General features: G+C 37.9%; 1 protein-coding gene across 16 annotated transcripts in view; it reads left to right on the top strand.

Moving 5' to 3' along the window:
* The window catches only part of APBB2 (amyloid beta precursor protein binding family B member 2), a 162,364-nt gene that overhangs the window by 86,672 nt on the left and 49,449 nt on the right, over positions 1-26,243 (top strand). For 9 of the 16 annotated variants that reach the window (XM_015624830.2, XM_015624838.2, XM_015624839.2 and 6 more), the window contains 4 exons: positions 12,732-12,940; positions 17,803-17,865; positions 18,311-18,396; positions 18,519-18,579. In XM_015624830.2, the coding sequence (XP_015480316.1) occupies positions 12,732-12,940; positions 17,803-17,865; positions 18,311-18,396; positions 18,519-18,579 (419 nt within the window). The remainder of the gene's footprint in view (positions 1-12,731; positions 12,941-17,802; positions 17,866-18,310; positions 18,397-18,518; positions 18,580-26,243) is intronic. The other 7 variants (XM_015624837.2, XM_015624841.2, XM_015624843.2 and 4 more) reach the window with 3 other exon arrangements.

Consider the following 26,243-nt stretch of genomic DNA (forward strand, 5'->3'; position numbering starts at 1 on the left):
TGGGTTAAGCTTTCATTTTAATTTTGTTTTTTCAGCTTTTATCCTATTTTGAGAGGGAAACGTGGTAGATTCTGTGGGTTGTAATGAGAGGTTTTTGAATATTTGTTGATTTGTTGTTGTGGGATTTTTTTAAGTGGACAAGCTACAATTTTCCCATTGATTCCATCAGGAGTTAGGGAGCTAAAAAGTTCCAGATATCACAAGACACAAAGTTGTAAAAATTTCTGTCAAAAATGCTGAAAACAAGTGTGAATTCACAAGAGCAGTATTTCCTTTTTTCAGTGTTTATAAAGTAAACCTTTTGAAAGGAATGAACCTTGCAGCTTGAATTCTGTAGTAATGAACAAATCAACTACCTCATTTGGTAAAATGCTAAAGGGCTTTTGGTGGGATGTGCTTTTATGACTTGCTGAGGGGTAAGGTGGTGGTCAAAGTTTGAGAGAGAGAAAACTCTTTTTCTCCTTCTGGTAACATTACTGCAAAGGGGTCAGTGTAAAGGCCACCAGATTGCATTATTTTGACTTCTGGTTTATTGTTCTACAGATTCTGTGTCAGGATTGTGTGTTTTCCTGGCCACTGTTTTATCTGGGTTATTTTCAGGTGGCAGGATTCACTGAGAATTTGTTATCAGTGCATAAACTGAATTTCTGGCTAGCATCTTGCTTACAGTATGTTGCTGTCATCTCTCCTTTCTACTTCTGAAATTTTCTGGAATGCAAATAATATCAGGGCAGCGAGACTGTATAAACACTTACTGACATAAGAGCTTTCCTGATCTGTAGTAATTGTCCTGTGTAAAAGCATGTAGTGTAAGCAGTGCTAATTACCTTTCCACAGCAGTTGTCTCTCCACTAATCACCAGACAGATCTGTTAACCGCTCCTCAGTAGTTCAGCTGTGTCCCCATTTCCTTATTCATGCAGATATAAATCTGTTCTATTTGCTTATAAATAAATTTATATTTGTTAAATGGTGATGCATAATTAGGTATAAAAGTAGTAAAGTCTTCCTTTTGGATACATGTTAATATAACTTGGGAGGGGACAAGTGTGAAAAGATAATATTCAGTCCCATAACTCCTGTGTTTCTATTGTCCTATAAGATTATTCTGTGTCTCATGGTAGGAAAGTTACAAGGGAAATAATTAGGTTACAGAGTTTACAAGGGAAAGAATACCTTAGTATTTATGAGAATAAATTTATTATTTATTTTCATTCTTGGAATGTATATCTATATTTATATATAAATCACTTAGAGGAAGCTTGGATATATTGGTTTGAGAGTTCTCACATCAATGAGGCTTCTTAATCTGATCCAGTATAACTGCTGTGGTAACTTTTATCAAAGTCTTCAATAATGATCTTAGTTCCACTATTTCCTATGTAAGCTAATTCAGTAAATGGAAGGCAGAGCTTTACAAGAGTTGCAGAGGTTACAGTTCCATGTTGTACATAATCAAATGGCCCTTTACAGCAGACCTTAGGCTCATGTTGTTCTTTATGGGTTCCTTCTCCCACAGGCATCAGTAGCTGAAACTTTTGGCTTGACTAAAAACAGAAATGGGGCTAGCATGAAGTGGTCCTCCTCCTATTACATCTTTTTCACTTTCAGTAATTGATAGTTATAGAACTTTCAGACTTGGTATATCATTCATGTTACCTTCTTAAATTGCCCTTAATAGACTTTTCTAATGTTAATTTATTAAATCAATTTTTTCTCATTTGTATTTCTGGCATCCACAACATCCTGTGACCATGAGCTCCATAATCAAATTATGTATTATATGAAAAAGTGTTTCCTTATTTTATAAAATTTCTCTCAAATAATTTCATTAGATGCCACTTGCTTTTCTGTTTTAGGAAGCAGTAAATAACAGTGAATGATGATTTCCTTTCCATCCTTGCCTTCTTCCCACCATTCATGATTTTACAGATTTCTCTGACATCATCCCCTCCTCCCTGTATTTCATTACTACAGAATTCATTCTCCAGGCTGGAGAGCTGTGTTTTACTCAATGTCTCTTCCTGCACAGAGATTTTTATCTGTCTTTTCTAATTCTGCTACATCCATTTTTATAGTAGGGCACATGAAGTGCATGCATTAGTCCTGTGATAGTCCAATCCTACATTAAAACTGTAGACATTTATCTTGATCTTGGCTCCTAAAGTAACTTTTTCAACAGCCAGCAAATACTAAATTGCTACCTTCAAAAAACTTTGTAACCTTGATCCTTACAGAGTGGCAAAAGGTAATTAATTGCCTGCCATTGTGTGTGAGGATTTGAAGTGACAGAAGAGTAATAGTAAAGGAACTTGCAAGAAGTTGATAAAAAAGAGATGGGTATCTTTGTTGAAGAAAATGGAAAGGTGAAGGTTGTGCATTGAAAAAGTAGCTCTTGAAACTGTGTGTATCCTAATCCTGTAGGATCTATCTGTAGTCTTTTGTCTGCTCAGCAATGAAGGTGAATAGAAATCGAGAAAGGGCACTCTTCACATCCTATATAACTGGTTTTCCAGCTTTCCAAAACCACCTGCAGTCCTCTGGCATGTCCACAAATTGTAAGGTTTCCACCAAAGATTATCTACTGTTTTCAGCTGGGGGAGAAGACCATTCTGTTGCTTGTGCATTTCATTTTACTGTTTGTGACAACATGTGATGACAGTCAGCTGTTTGTGATGACAAACATCTTCAGGATTTCTTAACACCAGAAAGTCTTTTCCACAGTGTTTATAGAGCTCAGTGCTTGTGGTTTATCATACACTGGAGATTTTGTCTATTGTTTTCCCGTGCTTTGGCATGTTTTTATTCTTACCAAGCAGGTGTTTGTGTTTAGGGGTATTCTATCTCAGGGTTCATAGTAAAGAAAACTTTTCAAAACTGCTCTGGGCATATGCATCTTTAAGTGAAGTTTATCCTTGCTTTCAAAGCATCCATTTTGCTAATGCCCTTTGAATTGAAGGTGGTACTAATTGCAAGTGCAATTGTGTTGTGGTTCTGTGGGATTTTAAAGTTAATCCCTTTATTTTTCTCTTTCAAATGCTGTCTGGCATAGGACTCTTGTTGTTGTGTGTTGGGTTTGTTCCTGGCTACTGTTTGCTAACTTAGACTTCCCAGGGTTTCTTAGGCCACAGTTATTTTTTCTGAAATTTCTTCTAATTCTTGCTAGTGTGTATATCAGAGATACCATTTGTATCTCCTTAAATGCAAATTTTTAAACCTAGCTTCAATTACATATATGAATCCACTCTGTGAAAAGTACAGGATTTTACTGCTGGAGTGCCATGTAGTAGATAAGAGAATGAAAATACTCATATTTCTAGTGGTAGATGGATGCTTTCAAAGATGACTAACATCTTTGAGTTTTCTTAATACCAGAAGGAATTTGGACATGATGACTAAAGATTCAATAGAAAATTGATAAACCAATGTAGTCATGTGAAATACTTGAATTAACTGAAGGGCTAAGAGAAACCCTGTGTGCTATCAGCATGTTTCCTTCTCCCAGTGCATGTGGAAACACAGCCAGCTCCTCTGGAGCTTCCATCTGCTGTCAGATGCCCCCGTTCATAAAGCCTTCCTCTTGTAGATGCTGTACATTGCACTTCATGTATGGCTCTATGCATTGTGCAGGAAAATACTTAGTTCGGCTGAAACAAAATTACTTTTGAAAAGGTTAAAGTTGTTTAGTTGTTAGCTTTTTTTTCCCCTTATAAAAGGTCTCAAAGTTTGAAGGCTGGGAGGTGAAGCTTGAGTTCACCATCTTACAAACCCTCAGCATGAGCTGGAGCTGCCTGAGGTGCTCAAGCTTCCCTCTTAGTGTCTCTCACTGCAGGCAGGCCATGGGGCCAATGTGCTGCTTCCTTGACTTGTGCAAAATTTCATGCTTATGCATCTCTAAGTGGATTTTCATCTTAGTAAATTCTCCCATCTCTTCAGTACTATAGCAACATGAAATTAATTTGCAGATGGGGAAATATTAGGTTTTTGGCTTCCATGTTGGAAAAAACCAGAAGCCTTGCTCTCTAATGTACATTTCACTACAGATTTAAAGTGGCAAGCTAATCCATTATATAGATTGTTAACAGTCACATTCTGGCTTTTATTGATGGTACTGAATTGACCAAGTTTTGCCATACTAGAAAGAGCAGTCCATGTTGTAGGATGGAAGGGGACTCTGATGTGTAGTCATGCCATGTCTCTAAAGGACCCAAAATGATTCACACAACCACTCTGTGTCAGAACAAAAATCTGTGACTTTATTCTCTGACTCCAGTATTTATAGATTCTCGACAATGACCAGGGATTGGATAATTAAGTTACCACCTTCCCAAGCACACTGGTCATGAGAAACGTCCATCAAAAGACGTTTCTTAGAAGGAATGTGATAAACAACTTACATTTACAGGACTTTCATGGGAAAGTAACTAAAACTATGAAAACATTATCAGAAGACTTAATTTTCAGAGCGACAATGCTAGAGCACAGTGGCTGATCACTGTGCACTGTGTGTTTGTCTGGTGCTTGGGTGCAGGGAAGCTGCATGGGCCTGGAGCCTGGGCATGACTCCAGGAGGGTTATTTAATGCATCTCACACCTCTCCTCCTACACCTCACTGACTTTGTTTAAAACAGGGCTTGCACTCTCCTGCCTCACAAAGGTGGTGTGAAGATAAATCAGTTATTTTCATGGCATCCTAGAGCCTCTGCTGCAGTGTGTGAACTGAAGGATGAGCAGAGTTTGTGTATGAGAGGGGAAATGACTGCTTTCACAAACTTTGCTTTTTTTTGCGAAGTAAAACATTTAATTTCAGACTGTAGCTCCATTGTAATTCAATTTTATGTTCTGTTTTCACTGAATCATTAAATTCAGAAAAAGCTTTTTTGAATATATTTGCACAGTGCTCCAAATGAAGCTGTCAAAGGAAAGCAGATTTAGTCAAGCCACCAGCAGAATTGTATGTCTGTGCCATTGGGCAGCTTCACTTACTTTTAATTAGTAAGTCATATGCACAAAAACACTAATGAGCACTTGCCTAAAATTTCAGAGTGTATCAGTATATTTATGCACATTATTCTCCAGAGAAGTGCAGTCCTTTCTCTTCATTGACTCCTGAAGTCAAGAGCTAGGTCTTATTATATTTTAGGTGAAGCCCAGTATCTGACTTTAAATTCAAATATTTTTTATGCAGTTCCTTTTCTAAAATGGAGGGAAAACATGGTGACTGCTGGTCAGATTCTTCCATACTCTGCTTTACTACTTGTGTTATTCAGATTAAAGAAGCACTCTCTGACATCACCAAACCTCAACTTAAACTATTGAGGATACAAGAGAGATAGAATAAAGAGGATAGAAAGCTGTTCCTCAGTTCAAACAATTGGGATTCAAAGTGTGGAGTCCAACCTTGTTGCCATTTTTTAGTTCCAGGGGTTGATGGCAAGTGTATTGGCAGGATTAAGATATGTTCCTCTGTCTTTCATGGCTTGTATCAAGGTAAGAAGCACTAGCTACTACCAGAAAGTGTAAGGGAGATGGGAACCACTTGCATTTACAGCCAATCCCAGTAAAATGGAGAGTTTCAGGTTGGGAGATATTGAACTCTATTTGAATCTTGCAAAACATGAGTGCTAGTTGTAAGTAAAGCACTATGGTGCAGGAATTCCCTTGTGGAGAGTTGAAGCTGTTCAGGTGACCCTCTTGCCATATGCCAGACATTGGCACAACATCCCCTCCTGCTCTGCAGGCATCCTGCATGTGTTTAACTTGAATTAGTGTCATTATGTCAGTATTACAGATAGAACCTTTCTGTTTTGTGTGAAAATTCCAGACTATATTTGTTCATTGCCCAAAATTAATGGTTTGTTCTACAAATGGTTTGACACTAGCATACTGATTCACTTTGAGGAGACAGGAGAATCAGACTATTTTAAGAGAGAAATACATAAATCCAGAGCTGCTTGCTACCAACATAATTTTCCTGGTTTTTCTACCAAATGCTTAGCTACTGTTGTTGTGACAGATAAATTTTGTGAAAGGAAGGAGGGCTGGACTCCATGCTTTCCTTTGGTGTGCTGTGCAGTGTGCCTGCTGCTGTGACAGTGCGTGCTCTGGCTTCGCTCTGTGAGTCTAGCAGTCCCTCAGGTGGGGTGGTCATTTGCTCTTTAGACCAAGCAAAACCCTGCTTCTAAAACAAGATAAAGTAGTTCAATATGTTATGAAGCCAGAACATGAGACCATATGGTGCAGTCCTGCTCTCTGTGGGCAAAGTCATGGGAAGAAGAGATACTATGCAAAAAATAAAATCAGAAAAGCAGATGCAGATTGCTGCTCGGCTGATTCAGCCCTTAAAGCTAACTTGCAATTCCATTTTTAGTAATTTGCTAATGGTTAATAACGAAAATGCTCTTGAATAGCTCTTGATAAACTATTTTCTGCTCAGAATCCTTTAAGATAAGGAGGTTCTTTGGCTCACAATCACACAATGCATGATCACAGTGGATTTAGACCAAGTTAGAGGTAACAGTCTGCTGTGTTTTAGACTACTCTTTAAGTAAAAGCTTTTGCCATCTAGTGGAAGGAAAAGGGAACTAGCATTTTAAATAAGGTAGAAACCCACTAATACTGGTTGTATTCTTTACTGTGAGGGTGAAAGCACTGGAACAGGCTGCCCAGAGAGGTTGTGGAGTCTGCTTCTCTGGAGGTATTCAAAACCCACCTGGATATAATCCTGTGTAACCATATCTAGGTGTACCTGGGGGATTGGACGAGATGATCTTCGAAGTCCCTTCCAACCCCAACCATTCTGTAATTCTGTGATATGCAAAATATATTTATAAGTAGTAGATCACTTGCTAGAACAGTAGTAAATTATTCTGACTGCTTTGAAAATTGGTAGAATGGTAGAAATCTTCTAAGGTATTGGTGCACTTTGTTCAGATACTATCTCATTTAAGCACCAAGTTGATAGAAAGGGCATTCATTTATATTCTGCCCTCACTTATTTGGGACTCCTTTTCATTCCACCTGCTTATTTTTTTCCTGAATCTTCCTTGGCCAATATGCTTTGAATTCTGTGGTGCCTTGTTTCCTCCCACCACTGGGTTGGGGAAGAGAACTGGAAGAGCAAAAGTGAGAAGTCATGACTCATGATAAAGAAAGCTTAGTAAGTGAAGAAAGAAATAATCATACATGAAAAGCGATGTAAACACTAGCACTAGCAGGCCAATGCCTAGCCTGTCTGCTTGAGGCTGAGAATAGAGACAATCTGGGGCCTATGCAGGTACTGGTCAGCAATTACCAAACCACTGGTATGTTTCCAGCACGTGTTTTGGTCACAAATGTAATGTGCAGTACCTTACAGGCTGCTAAGAAAAAAAATTAGCCCAGCACATTGTCTTAGTTGTCCAGCTTTCCTAATGTCCAACACCCCAGTCAAGATATTGAGATCTTGTCACAGTAAAGTTTGTGGAAGATCCATAGGATTTGTGTCCAGTACATCACTCTTCAGATAGCAATTGAACAGCTTTTGCTCAAGCTGACATGATCCTTCCTACATGTGTATAATTTCATGTTGTCACCACTGCTTCACCAGGATTTTGCTTGGTCTAAAGAGCTAAACAGTCACCCTTGTCCAAATGGAACAGAGGCTGGCTTCTTCCTGGTCCATCTGTTGCCACGACAGCTCCCTTGAGACAGCAATTCAGGTCACCTTACCAGACTCTGCTTGTTTTGTGGATGGATGTTTCTGGTTGGTGAGCAGGCTAGTCCTCTTGTGTTTACCTATTTTTTTCCCATTTTTCCAGGAAGGAACACGCAGACCTTTCCTCACGTTCTTACTCTGCAGTACTTTTTCCTGCTGCTGCTGTTAGTATCAACTCCTGTAAATGCAAGCTGTGGTGTTGGTTTCTCACAGATTCACCTCTGCACTTCAGACTGTATTGCCCCTGAGAAGACAAATTGGAGAGCTCAAAAATTCTCCCTTTTAAGCAGGATGGATAGTATCATCCATCACCCTCACCCACAGCTGTCATCAAATGTATCAGAGCCCCTCTGCTGAAGTCACTTGCCCTTGTTTTCTTTGGTAATTGTGCTAGTATTGTGGTCATTATGTCAGCACTTGGGTTGTGGGAAAATAAACCAATTGAAAGGGAAAATAAACCAAGACAGCAAAACAACTGTGTTTAGTTGTGGGTTCTGGATTTTTTTCCTGAATGTTGACAAATGTGCTTTCCTCTCCTTTCCATTAGATTAATCATCTCTGCTTGAATGCTTCTTATGCTTGTAGTACCTCATTTATACAGCCAAAGATTTCATCTCATGAAAAAGAAAAATAATACAGATGATTCATCCCAAACTTCCTTAGGATTTTTTATGAAGTCAGTCTTTTGTGATTACGGCTGATTTTACAGTTGATCGAAACAACAAATCATTTTGGCACAGATAGAATCTGGTTATGTGTATGCCTGCAAATCCCACGTTTCAGCATGTTTTCCTGGAAAGTGTTAGAGAATCTTCCTCTCCTTGAGTGCATGTGAGTGGTGACTGGTTCAGCAATTCGGCAAGGAGGATGACAGGGTTGTCATGACAACCAGTTACATGCTGTGAGCAAAGATGGTGACAAATGACCACCTTCTGGCTGGTTTTCACTTCTCGTTGAGTAACGTTCTCCAAATTAGACAGATGTGTCTGATTTATGATTATTTGACCTGTTGACTTGTATTTTTGCTGCATTTGTTTTGGGATAGCATTCATGCTTCTTGCAGTGATGCTTAGGCGAGGCTGCCCGCTGGCCATCATTGGTGTGACTCATGCGAGTAGGTGAAGCTGTTGATTTTGCTGTAGTGTATGAAAGGGGAGAAGTTATCTTTGGAGAATTATTTTTGTTAAAACCAAACAATTTGAACTTGCACATTGAGCCCACTGCAGGAAATAGATGGGATAAAAATAGACACGACCCACGTTCTTTCTGTTGTGCTATTGAATGGAGAGTGCTCTTTGAATTTCACTTGCCCTCAGTTGTTAACGCAAAGTCTTCCTCTCCCTTCAGTGCCTGACTTGATCTTCAGCATGCATATGGGGTTGGGGGGAATGTGCTTCCCTTAGATCCTGGAACTGCTGAAGTCATTGGCATCTCTTCAAAAATACTAAATTTCTGATGCCTTCTTCTCCTTTACTTTTGCTTTTATTTAGATGCAGAAGACAGAAGTAAAACATTCTCATTTCAAGATTTTGGAACTTCAGAAAATAAAACAATATTTCCCCCCACCTTTTTACTTTTATTTAAACCTTTTTAACTTCCTGTCTTCCCAGTTTCTTTTTGTGCTTCCCCCTCTGTTGCCCAGAAGGATAGCATGTAATAGTATGTAATACACATGTGATATGGTGGAAAGCTCTTCAATATGCTTCAGCACAACTAGGAAAACAGACATCAGATAGGAAGCTAGTGATTTCCCATTGGTGCCCAAACACTAGGACAACATATTAGATACTGTTGCCCTCCCATTCTCTGATATTTTTGACATAGGAATCTTTGATGCAGATCTCTTATTAACAGACAAGGTGCTTTTCAGTTTGAATTTTTCATTTATGTTGTCCATCCACTGCAGGAATATGAGAAATGGAAGGGCCAGAGTCAGAAGTGACTTTATAGATTTATTATTGGCCAGATTATTTTTTTTACCTTTGGAAAACACTGAAAATGTTTCTGTTTGTACCATCATGCTTCCAGCCTGGACAATGAACACTTCTTTTTAATTAATTCTTTCACTGTGGAAGTATATATTTGAGACAGTGATAGGCAATCACTGTCTGGATCAAATCTGGCCTTGGGATGGTATCCCTTTTCCTCAGAGGCTCTTGACAGAAGAAAAATTGTTACAAAACCATCATAAGCATTGAGATAACTAAGCTAGAAGTACAGAACAAAAGAGACATCTCATCTTTATCTTTGTACAGCGTGGGTATTTTATTACTTAACCTATTTAGATAGTGTAGATCAAATGTTTGCAAGTATTGTTGAGCCTTGCAGACAAGCAGTCTCACTTGGGCATTCTGCTCCCACACAGTGAAATAAGCCCTCTTTGAGCTAGAAAGACTGACTGAAAGTCTAGTGCTTGCAGTAATTCCAGCAGAGCTGCATTTGCATTAGCCAGAGGCTGTGCACTCATGTCTGCTGCTACTGCTTCCAAGGAGGCAAAATGAAATCCCTCTGTTGAAATGAATCCTTGGGAAAGCAGAGCAGGTGTCCTTTGAATGATGCAATGATACCTCTCATATTTCCCTGAATATATTTTCTGTCTTAGCATGACTCTACCTTGCTGCTGTCTCCCAACTTTCAAAAAATGTGGTTTTAGCATGTGAAATAACAGTTTAAATTGTCCTGTGGCATAGGAGCTATTACTGTACTGCACCTTCCAGGAACAGAACTTCCAGCACTCTAATAACTCTGTACAGCATTTTTACAGTCTCTTTTTTGGAGTCATGTATTCTGCCAAGCTCAAGCCCTTTGGGGCTGCATTTCCTCTCACTCAAGAGTGTTCTTTTTATCCGTAAATCAGTGCCCTAACCATGCTGATTGGTGGGATTTGTTTTCACCTGAAGTAGAGATGTGTGTGCAAAATACAGGTCTGTTTTTCCAAGTACAACTCCCAGTTCAATGCAAAATTTCTTGCATTAGACATGTTGCCTTACTCTAGAGTATTTTCTTCAGGAAGGAAGTTGGCTTGGGCAGGTTCCCTCATGCTGAAGGACCTAAGCAGAGAGACACCAACTCTCTGTCCCCATACCTTTCTTATCATGACCACCAAGTTCTCTTTGAAGTGGAGATAAGACCTAGCTGCTGTGCAAAAAAATTACATGTTTTGAAATGTCATTCCATTGCATGGGGTCATTCCATTGAATGGGGTCATTCAAATTTAGAGGAAAATTATTTTGCTACCTGTTATTCCACATTCAAACAGAGTAAAGCCACTGATGTCCTGATATCCCATAGTAGGTCTGATGCCTCAAGACAGTTAGATCTGTCTTGTTAGATTTTCTATGTTGATGATTATTTTGTTATCTTTTCTTGTGATGGTATCTCTTGTTATACCACATTACCTTTGACTTGCACACTGGGTGCTTTTATCTGTTAGAACAGTCAGTGTGCTAGGGAAAAGGTTATCCTACCAGTCTGGCATTCTGCAGCATGAGCTAGGACACACATATGTTTTTTGGTGGGTTTTTTTTCCAAGCAGGTTTGCATAGCAAACATGAGGCCTGGTGTTTGAGGATGAGCACATGCCCTCTGGTGCTGCCCTGTTCAGCCATGCTTATCAGTCAGTTTGAGGCCAGTCCCTTTGTGTGAGGAGCACCTGCACGCAGACATAAATCAGTCATTTGGTGTGAGAAATGCTGCTCTTTCAAAGTCCTGAGCTATGTTAATTGAGAACAAACCTAATTCCTGTTTAATTTCTCAGCATATGCAAACATATTTTGATGTATTTATTTTTTTGCTAATGGAGAAATTTTCAAAATAAATTAATATTATTCACCTAGGTGATATTTTCTTATCCCATGTATTTTACATTATTTCCTTCCAACTGTTTGTTCACACACGAGGTAATTTCTTCTCTTGTAACTAATTGTTGCAGAAATGTTCTTTAAGTCTCTGGGTTAAAAAAATTATTTCTTCTGTGAGTTTTATCTGCTTTTACTTCAAAGTAATTCTTATTTAGCTCTTTCTGGTACTGCATGTCATTGCAACAATAAATAACAGTATATTGTCTTTGGTTGATTAGTTTGAAATTCGCAGTTCAATGCAACCATAGCTTAACACTTTCCTGGCTGTATGTTTGAGTAGCTGTGTATACATTCATATGTATGTACAGCAAGGACAGAAGCTGTGCCTAAACTTTAAACTTAAATTGGACTTGCAGATGTTGCACATGTACTTCATTGTGTTTTTTAGATATTTGATCACATTACTTCTTGCATGACGTGGCCCAAATTGTGGAAAGTGTTTTCATTTATTTGCCTTTTATGTGGTTGAGAAGAATGCAGTCAATTTATTCAGCTGGAAAACAAAAGTGGGCAAGGTTGAAGATGAATAGGCCTTAAAATATGTAAGACCTTGGAGTCAGGAACTACATACTTGAATCCCACAGAGGCCACAACAGGAGACATTTAAAAGTGAATGTTTAGAGTACTTCTGAGCTTCTGGAACTGATTATGATAATGTTGCTGATTTCAGATTTGTGCTGTAGGTGAAGTTTTTTATTAAATTTGAGTGTAATGATATTGTGTAGCATTTCTTCTGCAGAACTTGCTTAGATTAGTCTTCAAGTGGCAGATCAGTAATTTAAGAACCTTTTAAGAGGCAATGGGGAAGAATTAGTCTGGTTCGTACCACTGTACACTTGGAGCATAAGAGTTATTTCAAGTTATCATGACATTTGTGTGTCCTTGTGTAGGTGCATAAATTTGGGTAGAAGAAATGAGAGAGACTCAGAAAAAAACAACCATAATAAAACACCTAGTGGAAGGCTTGAAGGCTAGACTAACAAGGAAATTTTAATTCCAAAAAGGGATTAAGAGCAGCAGTATAACAAGAAGGTATTCATCTATCATGTCACATAGAGTCTCAATAATTTGATATGTTTTCCTGGTGTTCATTTGCACAGGAACTGTAAAACAGCAATACCCATGGAAGAACTTTGTGTCCTTGTGTGATTTATTTTTTTTTCTTTCTGTTCTCAGCAGATATATGGAGTGATCATTCATTTCAGACAGACCCAGACTTACCACCTGGTTGGAAAAAAATAAATGACATTGCTGGGATCTACTACTGGCACATACCAACAGGAACAACTCAATGGCAGCGTCCTGTGTCCATCCCAACAGATCTGCAGGGCTCACGAAAAGGATCACTGGGTTCCATTACTCCATCTCCTACTCCAGAAACTGAGGTAACGCACCTGCTGTGTCTTCTTGTGGGCTACATACTATAAGGAAAATTGAAATAACTTTTTGAACTAGCACCTTTAGCTGTTAGCTAAAGTGGCCTCATTATGTCCCAAAGAGTAGCTACTTATTGATAATACCTCGTAAGTATCTATACCCTGTGTTCATTTTATAATGGTGGTGCCTGGTGAAACACCCTAAAATTTGGATAAATTGGAGAGGCAGTGCCTGATGAGTGTGAAACTTTGGCAGTTCTGTAGCACAGGCTGAAGCATTGCTGCATTATCTGGATACAGGATACATACAGTTTTTGCACATGATAAAAGACTTCTGGCTGGACTCTTTGTTTGCATCTTCTTTTTGGCTCAGTTGGTAGGAATATCACAAAAGACATATGAGTCTTGATTTGAGACATTAGTTCCTTTACAGGTTAGTTCCTATTGAATAAACATGTAGTGTTCTCCAGTGTAAGTTTCTGTACATCCTGCCAGTACCAAATTTCTACCACTGTTGCAGTCAGGCTTTAACTAGAAACAGAAAGAGATATACTCTGTCCTCCACATGTGCTGAAAGAGCAGTATGTGGTACTGCCTTTTAAAATAATGCTTTCAGGTACAATACAAGGGTTTGTTTGGTGTCATGTAAGTAGAAAAATAAAATGAATTCTCATGAAGAAAGTACAAACACTTTGTTTTAGTATACTGGGAATACTTCTATGGAATTAAATACTAATATAAAATAAGTTTGGCTTTATATTATTTTTATACTGAATTTTCAGAAAAATGTCCACAGCTCTGTCAAGGGAGGTCTTTGTACTGGCTCTGAGTTTTGGATCAGGCAATCCCTAGGGGTTTAGTTTTTTGGTTTTTAATTCATTTAGAGAGAAAATTTTTTCTGTTCTTGATTTTCTTCATATATGCACCAAACTAACTTGCAGGAAAGTTAAGAGGAGTTAAGGACATTCAACTATGTATTGCCATCTTGACCCTGAAACTTTGATCTGTGTAGGCTTGAAAATGTATAATCCTGTTCATTGTTTTAGAAAGGTTGTTCCCACATTCATAAATGCTACTCATAAGATCTGCAAACTTGACCACAAGACTTCAGTTACCATTTACATCAGTCAAGTTCTCATACTGTGCCCCATGCATGCTGGAAATAATTTATGAGAGGATTCATGGAGAAAGAACTGTAACTGTTACCATTCTGGTAGATAACAAGAAAAAATCAGAAATGCTGAATGTAAAGTGCTGCACAGCCTTCTAGTATAAATTCCTGTAATATACATGTGAATAATATAACTTTACCATTATTGTTTTCTTACTCTAGAGAATGGTACCCTAATTTGTAAATGAAAATTTTCACAAAAATCCAGAAATCAGTGTGGTTGGTAAACTGCAGAGGAAAAATGGTGTATTTTCATTTAAAATATTTTTCTACTTCTTTTTAAAGTGTCTTTACAATTAGAATTTCAGACCTCCTGGTAATGTATCACATGTATTTTTAACCTTTCACGATTCTGTTTGCTTTAAATTAAATATAGTTTGTGATTATGAATAATAATCATTAATTCTCAGCAGCATCATGAGAGTACAAAATGTATGAATTAGATTTTTGAAATAATTATAGATGTATTAAGTAAGACACACATGTATGTCAGTACATAGTAGGCTCACCTAATTTTTGATATGGCAGCTCTAATTCAGCAAGGAATTTGTTCCAGCAAAGATTTATGCATAGACAGTTCTATGGAAGCACCAAGATCTTATACTCTGCTGTAAAAGTTGATACAGAAAATACATATTTTAATTAAAATACTTATTTTAATTGTAGATATAAGCAAAAGTGTTTGCTTTTTGTCAGTTTGTGCATTCATTGATAAGCATCTTAATGTTACTGAAGCAGTACTGGCTGTTTGACTCAGTGGTCATTAAGATAGCATTCTAATACAGTACCTACCAGCAGATTTACAGTACTGGAGTTCAAAAAAGAGCATGAATTGGGCTCAGGATTTTGCCCACTTCCAAATACTGAAACAGCTACAGAGGCTCCAGGCATAGCTGGAATTTACAGCAAGAGCAGTTAGAAAAAGTCTTGTGTTTCTTGAAACCATGGATGCCAGGCTTTATTAAAAGGAAGTGGAGGAATAATCCTTTGTGATTCAGCTGGTTCTGAACAGAACCCCAGTGCAGAGCAATAAGAGAGGAATAAGTCATAGTGTGTGTTTAAGAGATAGGGGTATTGAAATAATTTGAAAGTGTTACCTATCATGAATTTCTGGGTTTTAGTCTCTCTGCAATTAGTACATGCCAGCACTGTATCACCTCCAAGTCACTGGAAGGTGGTATTTGTTTCAATTCCTGTTCACTGCACTGCTGCATACCCAAGTGCTCCTCCTTTCCCTCCCTGGGAAAGGGTAATACAGGTATCTGTGATAAGGTCAATCTGACACTTCCCAGAAGGCTGTGAATTCAGTCTAGACTACGGGCTCCCAAATGCCTCTGTCCCAGCACTACCACCTGCAGCATCACTTGTTGGCAGAGAGCTTCCACCTCCAAGCTGGACCTGTGTGTGAGCTGTGTACAGCTGGTTCCCTCATTGCTGCTGGAAGCCTGTGCTTCAAGATGATGTGTTTTGAGAGGGCTGGTTTAGCTCATTCCCCCATGCTGGATTTGTATTTCTTCATTCTGAAAAGGTTGGGAGATATATAGGTTTTAAGCAGATGAAAAAGTATAATCTAGGATTGAGGACTGGCATGGGTCCATCATGGGTTTCATATCTGATCCAACTGACTTCTATGAGTCCATAAAAATACTTCACCTAAATCACATTTGTCTATAAAAAATAATGTGCCAGTCCTGAAATAAGTTTATTTGGGCTTTTTCAGGTTATGAGATTGTCAAACAAACATTTAGAAACATCTTCCCCCTCAGTCCCGAGTAACACCTTTTTACCCTTTGTCTTGTTTCCTCCTTTTCTTACCCTTCATTTTATTTTATTGTGTCCCTGTCTCTTAAATAATGTAATATACAGAAGCTTTGCTTCATTTGGTAGAATGTGGCTCACAGCTGAGGGCAGTCAACAAAGAACAGATCAAGTCATCCATTTTTATGTTGTAGCTTACTCTGGATATTTAGCATAAAGAAAAAGTTATTACTGTTGAACAGAGAATCAAAGAAAAAAAGTATAGAGAGGAATTATGCTGTTGTGCATAGAAATGGCAAAATGTTTTAAAAAGGAAAGTAATGCAAAAATGTATTACTTTTACACAAAGTGCAAGGCAGTTTTTCTTTCACAAGATAATCAGTAAATTTCAATCCAAAGCAATTATTGGTTAAGCATTATGCGAAAATCCTGCTGATTTAACAAAAATGCTAATAAATGCTAAATATGAATAACCTGTAACATTCCTTCCCTTCCTCCCCTTCAAAAGTATGAAAATGTATCTTGGTTTTTCACAGCTGTTTAAATTTAATTTAGTTTTAGATCTCATTTTTCTCTTATGTGTTGTCAAATTACTTCCTTTTTGAATCACTGTCTTTTCCAAATTTTAGAAATTTTGCTGCCTCTTTCCCATTTTCTGTGCAGAGAAAAGGCTTTAGTGTTTAAATTTCAGTAAGAGTATCTTTGAGATCATAACAGAATTTGGTGATGGTAGTTGTCTTCTTATAGCTTAACTCATCCCAAGTCTTGAAGGCCTCTAGAAGTTCTGTAGGTAGTAATAGCAGCTAATAATGAAAAGAGAAGAGGCTTGGGAGGAAAAGGTAACAATTCAATTAGTACAAAGACATATTAGGAATGGGTTACTCCTTTCTGGGATATTTCTCATTAAATAATTCCTCCAGTGGGGATATGTTGAGAATGCTTCTGAGGTGAGAAGCCCACCTTGCAGATTGGGCCATATCAGTGGTTACCACGTCACCTTGGGGCTGAGCTGCACAGCCCAGCAGAGCTCATCTTAAAAAGGGAACTCATTTCAGGATTTCTTGGTTTGGTGAAGCTATAAAGAGGTGGCTGTGGGTCTCCCAGCAATCAAATCTCCTGGCTTGTATTGAGGACTGTGGGAATTCTCTCCTGGTGAGACAGAAGAGAGAGGCACTCCAGCTGTTCCTCTCAAGCTTTACAGAAAAGCCTGAAACTCAGGTTGCTTAGTGCTAAACACACTGCTGCTTGCTTGATTGTATCACTGAACACCTCTGAAAATTTTTGAGAAACTTGAATGGAAAATGAGAGGGTGGGTGATTGGTTTGGGATTGTTTTTTAAAAAAGCTGCTAGACTTTTCAAAAATACTTTTTCAGCAAAGGATCTCTGCACTCCTTACTAATCCTTATTCCCTTCCTTGCCTTTTTCTTGTGCTTTGTCTCTAGAAATATTTGATTTTTAACTTGTATATATCTTATCCTTGCACATATTTTTTTTGTGTTTCAGTATTTCTAGTTCCAGTGCCACTAGGGTCTTTTAACTTAAGTGCCAATTAAATGGAAATCCTAATGTTTCCCCTTAATTGCTGTTGATCAAAGGCTGTAGCAGCTGTGGCCAACATTCATATTCAGATTCATTTTGCTTGCTTTTAAGATCATAGTTAAAGAGTAATTTCATTGTCTGTTCCTAATTTATATTAACTTTCCTTGTTTCAATCATTTGTTTTGGTAAGTAACTGTTAGAAGCATGTCTTCTCTCCTCTTTCCTCCAAATGTCATGGTATAGTGGAGTAAGTAGTTGAAGTTTGAGGTGATCTGTTCCCTAACCCATCCTGTAAATATCAATGCTAACAACAGTGTCTTGTGTTTTTTTTTTCTTTTTCTTTTTTCTTTTTTTTTTTTTTTATCAATGTGCTTCTTCCTGTGTGAATAATTATGTGTCTAGAAACAGCCATGGAGTGATTTTGCTGTACTGAATGGGGGAAAGATTAATAGTGACATTTGGAAGGCAAGTATATTGTCAGATTTTAGAACCTTTACTGCTATTACCCTTGTTTTTTGCATGGCAGTGGCTGTTTTCCCTTTTTATTTTTCCATGAATGTCATTCATAACCTAGGCCAAAGCAAATGGGGGTACTGCTAGGGATGTCTAGCTCACAAACATGCTGCCTTTTCTGATCTTTCCACTTGGGATGGATTCAATCTAAACTAGCAGGGCAACTGTCATGATGTAACAAATAAAATGCCTGCACTGAATGAAATGCAGCTTGAGAAATATATATATATATATTTATATATATATGCATGCCTCTTTTCAACTTCAGCCAGAAATACTATCGCTTCTTTGCAGGGAGGATTTAATTTCCCTTTGAGATAAGAAATAACACAATGGTGTACTTAATACTATTATAATAGTATTAAAACTTCACTAATAGCACTGCCTTTATCTCTAGGACCTGCATGCAGCCACTGTGAACCCAGACCCAAGTTTGAAAGAGTTTGAAGGAGCAACATTACGCTATGCCTCTTTGAAGCTCAGGTACAATGACTTCAGAAGTTTCAGTGCAATGACCAACTCTGTTCTACATAATGCTGTAATTGTCATATGATTTTAAGACTGATTATGTCTTTTTGTTTTGTTTGTGTTTTTTTATGTCACAGAAATGGTCCACAATCTGATGATGATGATTCTTGTAGCATCAACAGTGATCCAGAAGCCAAGGTCTGTATGAAGATCCACAATGATATAACAATTAAAAATCTAACAGTTGTAAGCATAAACTTACAAGGTGTAGAATGTCTCTTTAGTTTTGAAATTCAGTGTTCCCCTCCTCTTGAAGCAATGCAGATTGGCTATGCAAGACTAACTCCATCAAAGGAATTTGCAGATCTAAAGCTTCATTCAGTTGGGTCAGGAAAGTGTGACTGATTTTAAAATCACATAAGCCAGGAAATTGGATTTTAGAGACCAAGATTCTACTGTCCAACTGTAATAACTGTCCTCTTGCACAGCTAAGTGAGTATCTGTGTGAGAGAGGGCTCTGTTTTTTGTTATCTCTGGATAGCTTCCGGGGCATTCAGTGACAGAATTTGCTCTTTATTTTCAAGTTTGTCCTTTTAAAGTAGTCTTCCTTTTTTGTATTTCTGCTTCAAATTACAGCGCTAACAAGCTTCCTTCTAGAACAAGAAACTTCATGTTTTGGAAGAAAGAACGCAACCTACTTTGATAACGCATTTCATAGAGAAAAATTAGATCATTATGTGATGAAGCACCGTAATTAAATCAAAGCTTTTACTGTTGTAATGTAAGAGTTTTGAGGAGAAAGGAGCAGCAGAAAGTTTTGACTGCTTGCATACCTGTCTCCAGATTTGTCTTATTGATAGTTTTGCCTTGTTATTGTTAAGGGTGTTTATGAATCTCTATAACTGAAAATCCAAGTAATTTAAATAAGTATTTTGGCTGTGCCAAACAGCTGCAGCAACTGACAGGATCAGAAGCTACTTATTTGCAGGAACAAACATGTATGTAACAGTGTTAATAATTTTAATAGCATTAATGATATATTTTAAGGGAGAAAACAGACTGATCAGGGCACTTTATTTTCTTTGTCATCTTGATTATTTATCGTGTGATGTTTGAATCACATATGAATAGTTGTACTTTGCTTGGCCTGCTGGTCATTAAAAGCAAGGTTTTCAGCTGTGCTCATTACAATGACAAGCACTAAATTCTGAGCACTGTAAAAGGAGTTGAAGGAGTGATGAGCATTAGGTTCCAGTCCTGAGAATTATAGAGTTGTTCCTTTCATGACGAGCCTTACGGTATTTGGTTTGCAGCAGCAGAGGCTGAGGGCAGAGCTGATCTGCCTGTGCCCCAAGGGCAGGGCAAGTATTGCCATATGTCACAGGAATGGTAAGTGGTCCAGAAACAGCAGGGAAAATCTTCGCCTGTGGAAAATGCTCTAGGATCTTAATTTCTCACATGGATGGGGTAGGTGGATTCTTTGCTAGTCCATTTTACCCCAAATATTGAGAGACTGAAAGAAGTCTGATAGGATTTGAAGTCGATGACTTGGAAAAATCAGGTATTTTTAGCCCTTTAGGCTCTCCCCTGCAAAATTATGTGCCTTAACTATCTTTGATTGAAGTTTGCTTTTGTGTGGCAGCAAGCACAGATAAATACTTTGTCATTTCATCACAAGAGAAGGAAAGTTTTTTTAACTCATTAAAGTATCTATTGGAGGAATTAGTTAAAACAAAATTTATTAGAGGTATGTTAGAGACCTTAAAGCTATTCATGACATTGGCCAGTACATTTGTGGAAAAAACAGCTTCTCTGTGGCATGTTTAATGCTGTATTTCAGCAAAGGGAACCGTGCCACCTTGTGGAAAACTCTAGCAGTTGTCTTCCCCCAGAGTGTCAACTTCTGCAAAGATAGAAGCACGGCAAAAATGCCTCTTTTGGGAAAGGCATGTAATATAATTAATGTAATTGTTGTAAGAAAAGTGACTTCTGCAGCAACACATTTAAGCATTCATAATTGTCAGTAAAGAACAAATGTTTCACTGTGTATAATGTGCTTAAGATGCAGTTCATAGTTTGATATCCATGGCATCTCAGTCAGGCTGTCTGCAGAGGGTCATAAAGGAGAAGGGGAAAGAGGAGAATTACTACATCCAGCTTCTTAATTTCAGTAATTTATTTTGGCAGAAATTTCTTGAAGAGATGGCTCATTGTGCTTGATGAGGATCCTAATTCTGCATGTGAAACATGCACAGCTAGAAATGAGTTTTGAATTGGTGCTTCCCAGGAGACAGATCATAACCTTCCTGGTTAATTTATAGAGCAATGTGTGCCTTCCTAATTGAGTTTCTAGGAAGGCAAAAGATGCTTTTACCAATCCCAGGCTGTTACTTCTTCTGGGTTGTCTTGTTTTTCATTGTTACAAAATATGATGTCCCTATGTAAAAACATAGGAAGGTGCTAAATTTTTTCTTATGTCCATATATAGAAACAGAACGTCCTGGGATACCTGTCACTGTCCCTAGGAATGGATGAAAAATGGAAAGCCCATGTGACTGATTTCCTCTAAAACCTTTTACAGATTGGCTTGTTTGGCCTGACATTTGGATGTGCCTTTATTTTCTCCTTTTCTCTTTGAGCCTGGATTTTCAAATTCTCTATCCACATTAGTCTGCTCAACAAAGCTTCACTTCTCCAGCCTTACCATTTTAGAGCAGTTTTAACTATATACCATTATCTAAGAATGGGAAGAATGTATTGAAACCTGTGGAAGTCCCAGGCATTTACTCCAAAAGACTGTTTTCTGCTTTAGAAACCAATAAATGTTCTGTATCTCAAAGGAAGAGAATGAGACTATTTCCGAGAGAGAGAGTATCAGGAGATGTTAACAGGTATTTAAATTTAGTGATTCACCTGTAGGTGAATGAAAACACTCTTGGAGACATAGAAAGTGAATTGGTGATGAATTTCTATGAATTAATTGGGTTTTAGCATTTAACCAGATGGCCTTTGGCAAGCTGACTTGTGGCTTTTGTGAAAGTGGCCTGTAAATCAAAATAATCCATCTAAACACTATCAAAATAATTTTACAAAATACTACATGCTCCACAAAGATTGAATATCCCTATCTTCACTGCTTTTCTTACTATGGAAGCAGGTGTATGTGTTTTGTATATTGTATATTTGCTTCTTTCTGGTACTTTCCCGAAGCAAAAACGCTGCCTAGACACAGGATCATGTGTAAATATGCAGCATATATACCCTTGGGGATGGGCATGAATCTGATTTCTGACCCAAGGGAAGACTTAACCTGAGAGGAGCTTTTGCCATGCCCAGCAATCCCAAGAAAGGATTCTTTTTTTACCGTCAGAGTAGCTTCTAAAATTCTTAGTGCAAGCAAGGGGGTATTCAGCATTTTCCAGCACTATACCTCAGACTGCATTACAGTCTTCTCACAAGCTCACAAAATGCTTCAGAAAGCCTCAGTTCAATTAATTCCAATGAATTAAATTTAAGGAGTTCATTCCATCTTAAATCTCTTTACAAAAGGAGATCAAGTCTAAAGGAGAAATAGGGTATCTTCAACAGTTTTGCTTCTAAGGTGGTATTTTGGTTTGATTTTGGATTAGGAATTTATTTCTTTCAAAACAATCTTTTGTTTTCATTCCCTAGGAAATAGCACTAGAAGAAATCTTGTACCCATTCCTTTATTCTTAAAAGGGAACCAGAATATATAAACCCTTGTATTAATTTCAAGTTTTGAATAAAGCGGTTTTTATGGGTTTTTTTCCCACCTTGACTAGTCTTGCTGACCAGCTGATTGAATTGTAATTCTCCCTTCCACCTTTGCAGCTCCTGGGTAGCAATGGTGAGTGATGGGGGTGGCTGTTTCTAAACTGGTTTGTTGTCTCTGAATTTGGCTGTTTGCCCTTAGCAGCATTAAGACACCCTCCCATCCATAGAGATGCTGCAGGTAAATGATGCAGGTGCTTGAGAATGTTCTGCTTCAAAAGTAGTTTTAGAAATAGCTAGCTAAAGCACTAAAATACATATCCTCAATGATTTATTTTTTTAAATAGTCTCTTTCATGTTGTGCATTAGACCTTTCTGAGAATGTTTGCTTATTATTTATCTCTGTGAATGATAGTCATTACTATTGACATCTGTTGTGTCATTAGGTAAAAACTGGTAATATCATGATGTGATGTACATCATAATACAGATTTCCATCTAGAGGCTATTTGTTTCCACCTTGTTCCTAAATGGAGTCTTGTTTAATCAAATATGAAGATAACTTCAGGGCAGAGGAAGATGTAGCATTTTCCCAAATCTCATGGATTTACTTTATAAGGGCATACAGTTACATTTGTTATATTACATGTAAAATATAAATATCTGGGATAATGTAGCATAACTTCTCAAGCCATTCAAGATTATAATGAGATCCTTCAAAATATTACATGTCTTTCACTCCTAGGAATCCCATATATCTCTGGCATCTAATTAGCTGTGAACCAAACACGCACAATCAGGACACAAGTGCCTAAACAGCAAGAGGGATGTAGAGGAGAGATTTTATTAATATTCTTCCTTAGAAAAACACATCACAAAGCCATTCCTCATGTGAAAAAGAATGGAAACTGCTTGAATATTTACCATTAATTTCTAAGTTTGTAATGCAAGAATCACACCTTGTGTTTGGGGGCATTATCAGGATTTGCTTTGTTAAGATACACTGTACAAAAGGTTTGCACTGGGTTGTGAGATTTCTGCAGGATTAGGAAAAGAGAAATCATAGGAACATCTTTTTTTGAAATCAAAACAAAATATCTTCGTGGCCAGTAAAGACAGTGGCTGTGTCTGCCACAGGTGTGTTGGCCAGGTTTGTCGGGGTAGTAAGAACATAGATGCCAAATGGATTACAGGAGGATGAATGATGCAGATGGGAGCTGTGCAGGTCATGCTTTGCTCTTGGAACAATTACTACCTTTGCCATGAGTGGCCAAGTTGTGACCGCTGTCCTTGGGGAGGCAGCTTCCCTGGTTGCCAGTCAGGTGAGGTGACACTGGAGGCAGCCTTGCCTCTGGAATTGCAGCTGTGGGACACCCAATGTGCTGCTGTGGCCTCTCAGGCATGTAATACTGGTAAGTGCTGGCTATGTTTGAGAAAACATGAATGTACCTTTTTTTTTTCCTTAATGATGTTGTTTCTTCCATGGTGGCAGATTCTATTGCTGTGCCAGTGTCATCTACAGTACTTTTCTCATGGAAGTGCACAGTCCAGTTTTTCTTGGCTGGAGTTTGCATACAGCATCTTGCTGTGGACAACCATGTAACAAACTGTGGTGGTTCAGTAGAACACAGAAAACCACAGGCTGCTGATCTAAGTTTTTTAGTTTTTTTTTTTCTTTAAGAATCTTCACTTTCTAGTAGTTGAATGTTGCTTGTTTTAGTAGCTTTTAATCACAATTTATTCACTGCTTTATGGTGCAACACAGTAGACATTTCATGGGCCAGCAGTACTTTGTGTGTGATGGTTGAAGAAACCCTCAGGAATGGAAAGAAACTGGGAGAAGCAGCAGTTCATCATACTCATGTGCCACAGGCAAAAACTTTGTGTGGTTGTTCTGCAGACCAATGGATTCTGTCAGCAAGCAGCTCCCAGTTTAGAACAGCCTGGGCTGGTACTGCCAGCACACCTCCCTGTCAGCTCACCAGCATCTTTGCTAGTACAGGGCAGAGGTAATCACAACTTCCAACCCTTCATATTCCCCATTTGAAACCAACCATTTCACCTCTGAAATGACCTCTGTAGCCTCTGTCAGCTTCAGCTGTAGAATGGCCTGTTGATTGTGAATTGCTGCATGAATGTCTGTTCATAGTATTGCTACAAAATGAAATGACAGATATTTTTGTATTTCTCTTCAATTATTTACATTACCTTGCCAGTTTAGGGCAGCTCAGGGAAATAGCTTGTTTCTCGTTTGAAATTCAGTGCTTACCATTCCATGGCATAGATTTTTAATGGAAAAAATGCTGTTTGTATTTATGTGTATGTATAAATACGTATGTATATTTATTTATTTATATTATATATTGGACATACACATTTTGAAACCAACATGATACATACTTGGGGAGTTATTTGTCCATTGTGGCTATCTGAAAGGTACATTTATGGAGGAAGTTCATTTAGAAATCAATTAAAGTGGAACATTGAGTTGAATGACAGAGCAATATTTAGATAGCTCTAGCCAGCATGTGTATTTATTTTTAGTTCTACTTCTAAGTTTCACTTTAAAAAATGAGAAGTTTTCCTTGTCAAAATTTTCTGCATTTCATCCAAGAGAAGAGGGGTAGTATTTATCTCTTAAGAGATGTAAAAGCATGAGATGTGCCATACATCATACTGCCATGTTGCACAGTTCTGCATTATTCTGTATGTTTGGAGATGATGACTCCATGGTGCTTCAAGGAGACTGCATGACAGTAAATGGGTCCTCAAATGTGGGAGGTGCACCAGGGATCAATATTTCTGGACTCTGGATTCATGCTTATTTGAGGCGGTTTTGAAAAGTGGGAATTGATCAATAATGATTTAACTTCATTGACTTTGGATCCTGTTGTAAACATAATTTCTGCAGAAATCAAATTACTTGTAATAATGTTGCTTCTAAAGAGGCATGAAATTCTGACCTTAGCAAAGCTGGAAGGTTTTTCTCCATTGATTCATAAGGTCAAGAGTTCACTTAAAGGTTGTGAGCTCTTCAGGGGTTTGTTTCTTTGTGCATTTTGATGTTTTTTTTAAAAAATTTGGATGTCATGCATATTCCCTTTGAAATTATGCACCAGTACTAAATAAAGTACTGCTGATGGCATTAAAAGCACTTATATCTGTCAGCCTGAAGAAGAGCCTACATTGGGAAAACACAGCATTTCAGGTTAAAGTTAACAAGCGCAGAGCATTAATTTTAAAGAAAGGAATGCACATGTTCTTTATGCTCTATAAACTCCTGCAGGGCTTGTCTCTGCTGACAAAGCACACGTGTGTGTTTGTTGAGGTCATGTTTGTTTGTCTCAGAATAATGAAATCTGCTCAGGTTATCCTGACAGTTCAGTTACTCTGCAAGACAGACCCAAATTTGAAAATCCTTTATTAGTTTCTGGTGAAAAATATGACTGGCTTTTCTTAAATGAGGAAGCACAAGTTTTATTTCACTGCATTAAAACAAAGCCCATACCACACTTAGCTCACATTGAAGTGCATAAACCCATCCCTTAGGATCTGAAGTCAAGCTATCTGTAAAGCATCTAAAGTGAAAACCTGTTCTTGCTGAGAAGACTGGAGAAAAGAATAAGGTGATTTTAATTTCTTCCTCAGAAGGGGGTGTCAGTAGAGAATAGTAGTGTCCATTCTATTTTTTGCTAAAATGACTGGATTTTAAAAAATCTTGTACCAGCACAATGTTCCTGCAGTATTTTCTTGTCTTCATAGATTTGACCTCTGGCTGTAAGCCAGGGGGAACAACTGAGACAGAAGCATTAAGCTCAAAACAAGAGAGGGTCTTTTGTCATCCTATACATTGAAACCTGCAGTTCTGGAAGAATGAGACTGTAGTGGCTTGGAGAATGACTGTGAAAGCAGAAAAACTTATACTGACTGCCTCTAAAGTAATTTATTACAAAGGTTATTCTATAATATTTGTGAAGTCTCCATATTTAATTCTAGGGGAGTTAAGTTTATAATTATCTGCCTGAAATAGTATTTATTAGTGATTTCTGAATTCTGTTGTGACCTGAATATTTCTGTGCTTATTTTTGTATTTCATGTGCATTTTCAGTAATTCAAGTAAGACAAGATGA

The sequence above is a fragment of the Parus major genome, chromosome 4 (assembly GCF_001522545.3).
Source record: "Parus major isolate Abel chromosome 4, Parus_major1.1, whole genome shotgun sequence".
Classification (NCBI taxonomy): domain Eukaryota; kingdom Metazoa; phylum Chordata; class Aves; order Passeriformes; family Paridae; genus Parus; species Parus major.